General features: G+C 33.2%; 1 protein-coding gene across 2 annotated transcripts in view; it reads right to left on the bottom strand.

The window, feature by feature from the left end:
• Positions 1-13,474, bottom strand: part of MEMO1 (mediator of cell motility 1) — a 131,086-nt gene that overhangs the window by 31,600 nt on the left and 86,012 nt on the right. For both annotated transcript variants that reach the window (XM_059943650.1, XM_059943649.1), the window contains 2 exons: positions 8,303-8,415; positions 5,914-6,025 (listed from right to left, as the gene is read on the bottom strand). In XM_059943650.1, coding sequence (XP_059799633.1) covers positions 5,914-6,025; positions 8,303-8,415 — 225 coding nt within the window. The remainder of the gene's footprint in view (positions 1-5,913; positions 6,026-8,302; positions 8,416-13,474) is intronic.

The raw sequence follows: 13,474 nt of genomic DNA, 5'->3' as shown, positions 1-13,474 counted from the left end.
TTACTAAAGAACTCTATTTACTTTGCACATTTTTCTGAACAAAAAAAGCATTGAAATTAGGGCAAAGGAATTGTTCTATATCTTGACGGTGGTGAATATTTACAACTCTGCATTTATCAATATTCATAGACTTCTATGCCATAAAGAGCATATTTTACAGTATGTAAATTACCCCAAAAATCAATTAAAAATTTATAAACTGTAAATAGAGTAAATGGGAATGATATAGAGAAAGGAATAAAAGGGGGGGAAAGATAACTGACCAGAGTAAAATGCAAAGAAAAAGAAGAGGTGGGATCATGTTGTTAATTTTAAGAGTGAACAGTTTTTTACAAGATAGACGATTTCTACATATCCGAACTTAACTCTCTCAAATGCAATTATATGCAATACTAAAAACTATGAATTTCAATCGTAAAGATAATATATGGAAAAAGGATCAGAATAAAATACTTAAGATATCATCTCCTATTTACATGTTTTAATTTTCACAAAACCATGTGTATGTATAAATCTTATACATATATTGTATATACACAAACATATATGCATACATATATGTTGGCATATCTATAATAATTTTTACTGTCAGTAAACACTGGTTGAGGAGAAGCAAAGAGGCTTTCACTGCTCATTTTGTACTTCTTGATGTTGTTTACACTTTTAAACCATGTACATCCATTTTTTAAATGTCAACAGAATTAACTGAGCAAGGAGATTATGGGTCATTTTATGTTTTCTCCTCTATAACCTCTAATGAATATCATTTTAAAATCTGTTTAAAATAACAGAGAATTATAAATAATATCTTAGATATTTAATTGTTTAACCTGTAATAATTTTTTATAGTAGTGAAAAATGAGGGAAAAGTTTTAAAATTAAATGATCAATTGAAGTATTACAGAGATGTATACTAGAAAGTCCTATGTATACCCAATAAAAAGGAGTTAAAAAAATGACATGGAAATAGGTTCATGATATGAAAAGCAGTTAATAAAAAAAATCTGATCTCATTTTTGGAAAAATATTTAATAAAAGTATTAAAAATAGATTGTTATTAATTTATTCAACAATTAATTATTGAGATCCTTTTGTGTACCAGGTACTGAGATGGATACAGAAGATACAGGGTAGACTAGCTGCCCTGGAGTAGGGAATAGGTTAGGTAAGTACCAGAGAAGGGAGATAAAGAGCTATTTAACTCCAGTGCTACTGTGGTAGGTTGTCTACAAATATAATCACCAAAATTCCTCCCACTTCTGAATGCTCATGCCACTCCTCCCATTAGGTATAGAGCCAATTTCCCCTTCCCTTTGAACCTAGCCTTCCAACTTACTTTGCCAAGTAGAATGCAACATAAGTGATACTGTGCCAGTTCCGAGCCTAAATATTAAGAGGCCTAGAAGTTTCTACTTGCTTTCTTGTTACCCTGAACTGCCATGTACTTCAGGATAGTCCAGCAGGAAAGGGAAACCATGTGTAGAGACAGGCCCTGAAGGAAGAGTAACAAGTGGAGATAGCACCCAGATGAGAACTAAGGTGCCCCGCAGACAACCTGAATCACAGCCCCAAACAGAAAGTGAGAGCACCTTGGAACATCTAGCCTAAGTCAACCTGTCTCAACTGGCAGCAGATAAAACAGAGATGACTGGTCGCCACTCATCCCTGACCAAATTTCTAGCCCAAAGAATCATAAGCAAAAAAAAAAAAAAAAAGGTACTTTAAGGTGATATGCCATGCTGCAATAGATAACTGAGACCAAAAAATGGTACCTGGAAAGTGTATTACTGTAAGAGAAACCTAAAAAATATAATATTGGCTTTGCGGACACAGAGATAGGTGGAAGTTGAAAGGGCAACAAGGAGCCTAGAAACTGGACGAGCAGTAAGGACACTGCTATAGGAGGCTAGAAATAGGGTTATCCATATTATTTACTGCGAGAACAATTAGCATAACTGTCATATGACATAACTTAGAAGATTAAAAATACACATAGTGAATCCACAGATCTAGCTAAGAAGATTTCCAGACAAAATATTCAAAGTGTCAATGGCTTCTTTATAGCCAAGTATGAGAAGGTACAAGAAGAAAAACATGAGCTGAAGAATTATAAGCAGAATTTAAAAGAAATATTTCCAAACAGGAGTTGCTTGGTTGGAAAATAACTGTTTCTCATCGCTAGCCTCTATAGATAGCAAAAGACTGTCAAAGAAACAGCATAAGGACAAAGATCAAATCCACAGTGCTACCAAGAACATGGGCTCAGAGGCATCAAATCAAAACGCATCTGTAAAATGTATTAGGACCTCAGGAAGACTTAAGACAGTGCTTGTATACTCTCTCAGGCAGGTAAAAGGGCTTCTAAGAAACTCCAGGCCCCTAACTTGAGATCCAAAGTAGTAAGAATCCTGTCTCAGACAGAATTGTGGATGCGACTTTTGTCTAATGGAATGCACTTATAATCTGATGTATAGAAAACCCACAAAGTGTTTAATGGAGTTCAATCAGTTTGTACTGAAAAACAAATCAAAACACTGTTCCAAATGAAAAGAGGCCTTTAGGGTCTTAAACTGTCACATACATGAAGCAGACTAAAACTGCTACTTAGATGCAAACAAGGCCCATTTCTTATGGAAAAGTAAAAATGACTCAGAGAGGAGAGCCAAGAGCCGAAAGGATCCAGTCAAGAGCTAAGAACAATACAGGTCTTCCTCAGCTTACAATGGGGTTAAGTCTCAATAAACCCATTGTCAGTTGAAAATACATTTAATACACCTAACCTACTAAACATCATAGCTTAGCCTAGCATACATTAAATGTGCTTAGAACATTTACATTAGTCTACTGTTGGGCAAATCATCTAACACGAAGCCTTTTCATAATAAAGTGTTGAATCTCCCATGTAATTTATTGAATACTGTACTGAAAACAAAAAACAGAATGGTTGTCTTGGTACAGAGGATTTTAAGTGTACTGGTTGTTCACCCTTGTGATCACGAGGCTGCCTGGGTGCTGCGACTCACTGCCACTGCCCAGAAACATGAGAGAGTAAGCATACACATTGCTAGCCTGGGAAAAGATCAAAATTCAAAATTCGAAGTACAGTTTCTACTTAATGTGTATCACTTTCACACCATCAAAAAGCCAAAAAATCTTAAGTGGAACCATCATAAGTCAGGAACCATCTGTAATGAATTATGAAGCCACTATCAGAGGACAGAACCAAGCCATAATCAAGGATATTTTCTATTTCCTGGTTAGAGTTCAGAATTGCTTTGGACCAGAGACTACTACATGCTTCCCATTCTTTCACTCTGCAACGGAAGTAACTATTGTGCTTTACTGTCCTTGTCTCAAAACTGTACATTGAGTGTATTGGGAGGGTGAGAGGGAGACTTGCCTTCTTAGTTCACAGGTATCCAAATCAGAAAGAGCTACACCCAAGGAGCCTCATCCATATCCCAACCTAACACAGACCATAAGATAATGGACTTTGAACCTGAGGTCATAACTGGATGAGATTTCTGGGCATCTTAGGAGAGCTGGGGGTGTCCTCCATGTTGGAGAAATGGGGATTGTCCACCAGAGGAAGAATTGCGGTAGTCCATCTGCAAAGATGGCTGCCAACAATTCCTCCTACTCCTGTACACATATGCTACTCCTCCTATCAAGAGGTGGCATCTATTTCTCCTTTGAAAAACAAAAAGCAGTTGAAATGATACTATGTAGTTTCAGGCCTAGGCTTTAATGGGCCAAGAAACTTCTGGTTTTGTTCTCTTGTTATCCAGAATCACCATGTAAAGAAATCCAGACTATCCTTCTAGAGAGAAACCAAGAAAATAGAAAAGCCCTGGTTGGTAAACAAACAGGCCATCTAGAGAACAGATGAGGTGTCTCAAGTAAAAGCCAGCACTAAGGCCATCTTGGATCCTCAAGGCCCACTCCAGCCATCTCAGTCAGTATCTTGGGGACCAGAGCAAGGTATTCCCTACTTAAACTCCTGATCCAAAAATTGTGAGCAATAAAATAGCTATGATTTTAAGTCACTAAGCTTTGAGGCAATTTGTTACTCAGTAATGAATGACTGATACAGGTAGTGAGTGCAGCAAAGACTACAAAGGAAAAGTACTGGGTACTTTCTAAGAGTCAGTATTAGGAATCCTAATGTAATCTGAGATGTAGGGAAGGTTTTCTTGAGAAGTGATATACTTAAAAGTGGTTATTTAACACTATTTAATAGGAAATTATGAACAAAAATTTTGTTCACTGGTTTCAAATTTCTATTTTCCTAAATTTCCACATTATGCCTGTTTTACTTTTGAAATAACAACAAAAATGTTATTTTATTAAAGCTTCCTTAAGGATACTGTTGGCAGTTTATTGGTCCTATTGTATTGAAATTTACTAAGTCTAAAATATATTTTCTCATGACAAAATATGCAAACATTTCAGCAAATAACAAAAGTTTTCTACTGTCCTATGTAGTTGAAGAATGGGATGTTCTGATTACACTAGGATTCCAAAAATTAAACAGCCTACATTGGTTTAATAACTTCTAAAGAATTAGAATGTATTAAAACAATTAACCTAAAATTATACTGCTTATAATTTAACTTCTTCAGGTTTATGTAATTCCTCATAGTTATCACTGTGAAAAGATGTGGATAACATAAGACTGAGAGAAGTAAATAATACTTTGATAACAGAATTAAGAGTGGAAATAACCCCCAAAACTGCAATAATGGAATAAAAGCAACATGGAAAAATTAAACAGAAGTAACTGAAGAGACAAACACATTTAGGGTTAAAAAGAAATCAACCACAAAAGTACAAGAGGAGAAATAATCCAGCTTAACAGTATAAAAAAGCCTTGGGGTTTGAGCTGACCACAAGTATATCAGACAATAGTAAGGTAAGCCATATCAGCATAATAACTGCTTAGATAATCTCAGACTACATTAATGCATTTAATTAACAAATATTTACTGAAAACCTATAATGCACTACTTATTTTCCTAAGAGAATACAGTAATGAGGACCAGAGAAGAAATAATCTCACCATATTTAGAACTGGTCAAACTACATATGGAATATTAAGTCCATATAAAGGAAATGGTTGAAAAAATTAGAGAAATGTGACCTATAAAAGGAAAACTTCCTAATTTGAATACTGCCCTAAAAGAAGAAAGAAAACTCTTAAAACAATTCTTTCATTTTACCAAAATAAATTGACTATTACGTGACAGGCGTTGTGCTAGGCACTGGGGTATTAAGTGGAAAACAAAATAGATATTGTCCCTGTCTTCACTCTACTTATAGTCTAGTGAACACCCTATCACTAGAAGACCTTTTAGCAGGTACCAAATAAGAATCTGTCAAGCACTTTTTATAAAAGAGATCTCTTTTATAACAGATCTATATTATATTTAGATAATTATTATATATTATTATACAATAATCTCTTTTATAATAGAGATTCATGTACTTTGATTAAGGCTGAAATAAATTACCTCCAAAGTTACTTCCAAATCTAAAATTTTATGATTACTTACTTATAGCACTGTAACATGAAAGAATGTAATTGTTACTCTGAGATAAATGAATGTATAATGAATAAGATAACAGGCAAATCAATACACACAAACACACACACACGGGTTGTTGTTGTTTTTTTCTTTTAATATTTCTACCTAATAAGACAACCATGTCACTTTACACGTTAAGCCTTCATAGGCAAACTACTCAAAACCAACTTCAATCCACATTCAGAAAATCTAATCCCAAATTTTTATTTCATTTCAACAAAAATTTTAAAATCTCTTTACCCTAATGATTATCTCACCCTAGTTAAAATAATTCCAAAGAAATTAATATCCATGATTTCTCTGGGATTTCTTATATTAATTAATATACCTTTCCATGGCTTTAGCTGTATAAGGCAAATGCATTTCAATACTGTGTTCATCTTCATCTGTCTGCAGAGACATTCGTTCAAACATTCCTGTCTTCCACAGTTCTCCGTAAACTAGAGATTTCAAAATATAGTAAAACAAATATATTAATGTATATCCTTACCCTGTGAGACTCTATCCAGTAACACAAAACTACATGCTTTGGCAAGAGACAAAAAGCACCATATAATATTCTCCATTTTTAGTCTAAAAAAAAGGAAAAAACAACTAGCTTCTTGCATACCAGACAAAACAGTAAGACACGTAATGATTTATTCAGCACTTTCTTATGTTACATAGTTACATAAAAAATAATAATTTAAATTTTTCATCAGTTCCTTTCATTATATCTAAAATCACCTCTGAGTCTAAGCTTATCCTTGACCTTATCCAATCAGTAGATACTAACAAGAACAGTTGATTAGAAATCTTACTGAAATATGGAAAAATCCCCTGGTCTACTTACTCATGAGGTTAATAATATAGTTTTTGAGTTTTGCTTTGTTTTTTAATACAATGTACAGACTTATTGTTTTACACCTCAGGTTCCTGTCATACTAAGAAAAGAAAATTCCTACTGAGAATGCTATTTTCCTCAACATTAAAAATTAAGCTCGTGGTATAGACTGGAATATAAATTTACCACAGTACCATGCCTTAAATAATCTTAAAATTTTTAAATGATTTAGTAATTCAGATCCTTCTGATGAATTACACTTAAAACTAGATATTATCAATATATAGCAAGAAAATGATGAAATATGTAAAAAAAGATATAAGAATATTTTTATTTTATCATTGAACAAAACCAGCATTTTTGTAACTACATCCTTAAATGGGTTTACCAATATCAAAGAAATGAACAAATAACGGTATGACTTTTTTTTCTATAAAATTATACCTGATTAAAAATCCTCCATTCCTCATTGCCAGTCTATCCAAAACCAAAATTTTCAGAATGCCCCAACAAGGTTTTAAAAATAAAGCGTGTCCCGGAGGAAAGGGGAATTGGAATGAAGGTCGTAAAAAGGTACAAACTTCCAGTAATAAGGTAAGTAAGTACTAGGGATGTAATGTACAACATGATAAATATAATAAACACTGCTGTATGTTATATACAAGTTGTTGAGAGTAAATCCTAAGAGTTCGCATCACAAGGGAAAAAAATATTTTTTTCTATTTCTTTAATTCTGTATCTAGATGAGATGATTGATATTCGCTAAACTTATCATTTCATGACGTACATAAAGTCAAATCACTATGTTGTATAACTTAAACTTATGTAGTGCTGTATGTCAACTATATCTCAATAGAACTGGAAGAAAAAAATAAAAATTTTAAAAGCATTTTAAATATTTGAAAAATGTGTACCCTAAAACCATTCCAGGGAGTAAGGCTAGTAATATTCCAGTTTCATTAATAAGCTATAGCCTAACAACAAATTGCTAATACTCTATAATACTTAAAACCCCAAATTATGAAAATTTAGGCCTAAAAATTAAAGAAAAAGAGGTGATCATTTCCTCTGCAAATAGCTTCCTTCATTCTACAGAAGAATTTGTTGCAAAATTTCTTGAAACAATAAAAACACTCAACGTACTTAAAATATAATTTGATGAAGTGGAAGGATACACACCAAGTTCATGAATGCGGTTACTTTTGGAAATGCAAATTGAGTTCAGATGAGGGGAAATTCTGAGTCAAGTGTGGATGATAAGTACATGAGTATTTGTTATAGTAGTCTCTGTATTGTTTGGTATTTTTTAAATTATGTACAAAATGAGACATGATTAAATAAAAACTGTGATTTCTAGAATTCTGTTTAAAAATCAAAATAATAGATACGTCTTAAAAATAAAATGCACTTAAGATTTATGTGGCACCCTTCTTGCAGAGTTTCACAACTACGGTCTCAATTTTTTTCCCATAAAAATCATATATGAGGATATAAAGTCATTATCACCATTACCATTTACGGTGAGGGAACTGTTATACACAGAGGAAGACTAACATGCCCAAAATGTTTCAACAAGTTGTTGTGGGTACCAATTCCTTGTCTCACGGTACAATGAGTACATGGTACTTCCCTGATTATAAATGTAACCACTACACTCCAAAGACTAGCGGATCTGACAGATTTTTGTGGCTGGCAGAAAAACTGTAGTTGTCTTTTAGGCATATGGAAGATTTTCTTTCTTAGTTTTTGTTTTTTGCAGATTAGTTATAACAAATTTTATTTTTACAATTCAAATATTACTATGATATTCATACTTCTAATTGTAAATTAACTTATAATTCCTATTTGTAAAAACTTCAGCTGTTTACAAGCTATAAAATTTCTATATACTTACTCTTTTGGTCAATACGAAGGTCATACAGAGGTGTCCTATATATATCCACACTGGAAAGTGCACATCGAGAAAGGGGCACATGATGAGAAGGCCCAAGGATGAAAATTCTCCGGCTAGGAGGTATACAATAAAAAACACAGAACAATTGCACTTCTACACAAACTTTATTAAATAAAAAGGAAAAAACAAGTAATTTTAAAAAATTACATGTAATATTGTTTTCCTTGATTGAGTTCATTACCTAATGTTATGTGCTAAACTGTGTTCTCTTGAAATCATACGTTGAAGTCTCAACCCCTGTACCTCAAAATGGAACCTATTTGGAGATAAGGTCTTTAAAGAGGTGATTAAGTTAAAATGAGGTCATTAGCGTGAGGCCTGAATTCAATATGACTGGTGTCCTTATAAGAAAAGGAAGAGACACCAGGGGTGCACATGTACAGAGAGGTGATCAACCATGTGAAGAGGCATCAGGAAGACAGTCATCTGCAAGCCAAGGAAGAAACCTAAGAAGAAACCAACCCTGCCAAACCTTCATCTTGGACTTTTCCAGCATCTGGAACTGTGAGAAAATAAATTTCTGTTGTTTCAGTCACCTAGTTTATGGTAGTTTGTTATGGCAGCACTAGCAAACTAATGTTCCTACCAATGACTTGCTCCTCAGTTAATTAAGTTCAATTCCTTATCTCTATCTTTTTGCTGGAAGGTCTTTAAAAGAACCATATTTAACACCCGGGAATACTAGTTACTGATTATCTACAGTAAACCAACCGACTATGCTTAAAATCACCTCTGTATCACATGGCTAGGATACATAAGGTTTTCAATAGCTGTATTAATTGAATTTTAAACATTTCAGCTATTAAATAAAATCTCAAAATAACAAATTCTAAACTTGCCTATAACATTAATAAAAATACATAAAAGTATAAATTTTAAAGATCCAAAATATCATTACAAAGAAGCATTCTGTTAAAGCTATTTCCACATTTCTTCCATGGCAGAGAAAAAAGGCATCTTGTTGAGAAGAACTCTGTGTAATAAGCTTTCTCAGTTCCCATTCAAGTAGAAGTCATTCTCAAAAACAAAGAAACTTAATTATGTGTTATTTGCACTGTAGGCTAAAGAAAAGAACTGGGCTAAACTGTAGCTTAAATCTTTACAATCCTTTTATCTTAACATCAAGAGTAAAATTAACTTATTCTCATTTTATCTCAAACATCTCTACAATCTAAATTCCAAACTCTCCATTTTCGCTGTTTCTCCCAGATTCATATGTACTAAACTTTCCCCACCACACACACACACACACACACACACACAAGTTACAGACACAAAAGAACCAAAACTATAAGAAAAAAAGGAATATATGTAAGCTATATACCTAGAAAATTAAGTTCTACTCATTGCTCATCTAATGGACAAAAACACAAAGACTGAGACACAGAGCTATATCTCTTTCACATCAAAAACTTGCAGGCCAAGGAATGTGTGCTTTAGCAATATATTTATTTTGACAGAATTCTATTACAGCTAAGAAAATTAACCTATTGTCAGCTATATCTTACTTGCTATATGGGGTGTTGGGGGGCGGGGGTGGATAAGAAAGATGTGGATAAGGACAAGGTGATTCTCAGTTTAGTCCCAAAATCTCCGGAAGATGTTGCAATCCTCAAGATGTCACTCAGAGCCCACATGTAAGACTTCACTCACAGGCCATTTCTAGTCAGAAACATAATCCCTTTCCTCGCCTCCCCTGCTAATACTCACTTCTTGTCATCATCTCTATGATCAACTCAATAACCATTTAAGAAAAAAAAAAATCAGATCTATAGATTCCTAAATGAACAAAAGATACCACTATGTTCTCGTATCTTAACAGCACATAAATATCACCACATTTTTAAAATTAAAGTTTAATGAGGGATATAGAAAATGGTAAATCTCAGTGCTTAGGAAACTTGCTTAAGGATAGGTATTATATGAATCAAGAATCAAGTAAGAAAAAAAAGCATTTTTATGATTGAGGAATGTATTTCTATGAAGAGAGAGAGAGATAGAATATTTAAAATCAGAACACTCCTGGGAAATTCAGAATATATAATTAAAATATGAAATGACTTTTAAAAATCAATCTAGGCATAGATATATTTCATAGGTAAGTGTAACAAGGTTCTTCTAACAGTGGCTAAAAGATGAGCGTTACTCCAGAAATAAAGACCCGAGCTCAGCTTCGAAAGCCTAACTGCCTCCTCTAATATGTGACTATTAATCTTGCTTGCCTTTTTGTCAGACCCAACCTAGATGAAAAGATAAAGTCTGGTGGGGAAAAGAGGTCCCAGCAGTCTGGATTATCCAACTGTGTACCCAAAGGTTGAAACTCATCCAAAAGCAACATAGTGAAGTTCCACGTTTAGTTAAGAGAGATAATAGGAAAAAAGAGATTTAGGTCCCATCAATATAAAACCCTTAAAAGTGATATACCCAAAAACAAACCAAAAAAGGCTAGGTATCAATGAAAAGAAGAAAAAAGAAACTGGATATTGAACAAGTAGTAATCTCAGAATGAGTCTCTGTGTTAGCTATATGCTATAAGACAATTAATAGTGTAAATAAAAGATAATGCATTTTTTCCCCCTAGATTGCTAGATCCCTAAACACCAAGACCATACAAATATTTTGGAGAGAAATGTAATATAGGCATTGGAAGTAATGCCACTTTTGCTCCCTTTAATTAATTACAAAGTTCTTTGTCTTCAAAGAGTAAATTTTAAATATTGGCATATAATCACTGTTGCCATACATGTAAAAGAAACCTTTAATATAAAAAAAATAGAAAAAAATCAGTAGGCATTCTTTCAGAAATAAATGTAGTTCACATATAATAATACCTCCAGAGAATCCACATTTGTGGAGTTACTTACTACGAGGAGTATAGTCTGTACACCTAACACATGAGTTACCTGAGTGTCTGTTCTCATAAATATTCAACCACTTATACTAAATAATGGAACACAAGTAATTTTTTAAAAGTGTTTCATGGTTAAGTGGAGATATTTTAACTAAAGAATAAAATGTCATGTGGCCCCAAAGAAGATTCCTTTTGGCATTCTTTTTCTGCCCTGCAAGGTTTTCTGAAAGATATGAATCAAAATCAAGTTACTATCTAAGTAACACCCTGAGTTCCGGTTTTTAATTAAAGTTTTAGTAATAGGAAAACACTTTGCAACTCTAAATATGGGAAAGAACTTAATTAAATGTATAATTTTTAAAATTCCTTAAACAACCTGAGTACTCTTTCTAAAACATGAATCAGATCATATCACTTCCCTGCTTAAAAAGTCTTTCAATGGCTTTTCTTGGTCAGAGGATAAAATACAAAATCCTTAAAATGGGTTCTAAAGTCTCATATCAACTGGCCCCTTCTTGTGTTATTCTTCCCCCCTTGGATCTCAGTACTTTATGCACACTGGTCTTGCAGTTCCTTGATGACAAGAATACCTTTGCCTATTTCAAAACTGCTTCACGTGTAATTGTTTCTTTTGCTTGGCTTAAAAATCATTTCCCCAGAGATGCCTTCTCCAATACCTTATCCACAATATAAATCCAATCACCCTGAATCACAGCAGTTCTCAAAGTGTGAACTGTGAATTCACAAGAACCTTTCAAGGAGTCCACAAAATCAAAACTATTTTCATAATAATACAAAGAAGTTATTTGCCTTTTCAACATGTTAACATTTGCACTTGTAGTACAAAAGTAAGACTGCGTATACTGCTGGCTACAATCAAGGTAACGGAATCAAAATGTACTAGTAGTCATGTATTCTTCACCTTCACCCATGCTGTATTTTTTTTAAAGCCAGTTTCATTTAATTTCATTAAATCTTGAACTTCGAGTACAGTTTTATAAAAATATTGTGTATGACAAAATGCATTCAATTTGTGGTGATAAACACATAAAGCACTTCTACTGCATACAGAAGTATGTCTCAAGGAAAAAGCATCTGTGTGATTTTGAGTTATGAGCTGAAGTAGACTTTTTTCCACGGAACACAATTTTTACTTCAAAAAATGACTGTAGACAAATTGTGGTTATTCCAACTTAGGTATCTGGCAGAAATTTTTTAGAAAATGAACAAAATGAGCCTGACACTTCAAAGAAAATATTTGACGTATTTGTTGCCAATGATAAAATGGAAACTTTTAAGTGAAAATTAGACTTTTGCAAAAAGCTTCCCAATAATTAAAAAATTTTCTCATGAAATTGATGGTGATATTAACAAATGTGATTTTTTTTTTACATCATATGATGAAATGTCAACATTTGAAAGATCTGCATGACTCAATGAACAAATATTTTCCAAATGTTCATGCAAGATGTTACAAAATCATGCAAAGGTAAAAGATCCATTCAAACTTTAAGGACAAAAGATGATCCTGGTTGACATGTAGAGAATGGGAAAGGGAAAGAAGAATGGAAGCTAGTGGTATCAAATTTATCCTTCTCTCTTGGACTGTTATTTTTTCTTATACTTATTATTCCCAAAAGGATGTTTTCTCTATTTTCTTAAAGAACTATGAAGATATTGCAAATCTCAGGGAGGGCCACTTTCAAGAGAATACAACAAGACTGTCCATGATTATTTTTAACACTGAGACCTTCACACTTATTTATTCAGAATTCAATTACTATATACTAATTATAAAAATAAACTGATCACATCATCATCCATCATTCGCATTTCTTTTTACTGATCTCCTTTATCGTCACCTTCTTAGTCCTTGACTCTCTTCCCTTATTATTTTTTTCGTTTCCATTCTCACTGTCCATCAACTGATTTAACACACAATTTCCACTTATATCAATATAGGCTGTATATATTCCTAGGCCAAATTTAATTCAGGGGTACCGTTTTAGCACATATCATCATCAATAAAAGTTCTGCCAAATAGAAAAAGGTTTGGAAAAGGCTGTTATATAAACTAGCCTTGATTATGGCTGGTTTAAAGGCCCAGGGTCAAATAAAGGAAGCTTCTGAAAAGTTTTACAATCTAATTTCTATTTTACTCTTATTCATGAAACAAGTTAAAATTATACATTAAATATGTATTATGAAATATTTGTTAAAGATGTGCAACAAAACATCATAAAGGAGGCGGAGCTGACCAA

Source organism: Balaenoptera ricei, chromosome 13 (genome assembly GCF_028023285.1).
Source record: "Balaenoptera ricei isolate mBalRic1 chromosome 13, mBalRic1.hap2, whole genome shotgun sequence".
NCBI lineage: Eukaryota > Metazoa > Chordata > Mammalia > Artiodactyla > Balaenopteridae > Balaenoptera > Balaenoptera ricei.
This window is presented reverse-complemented; position numbering and strand designations above follow the sequence as displayed.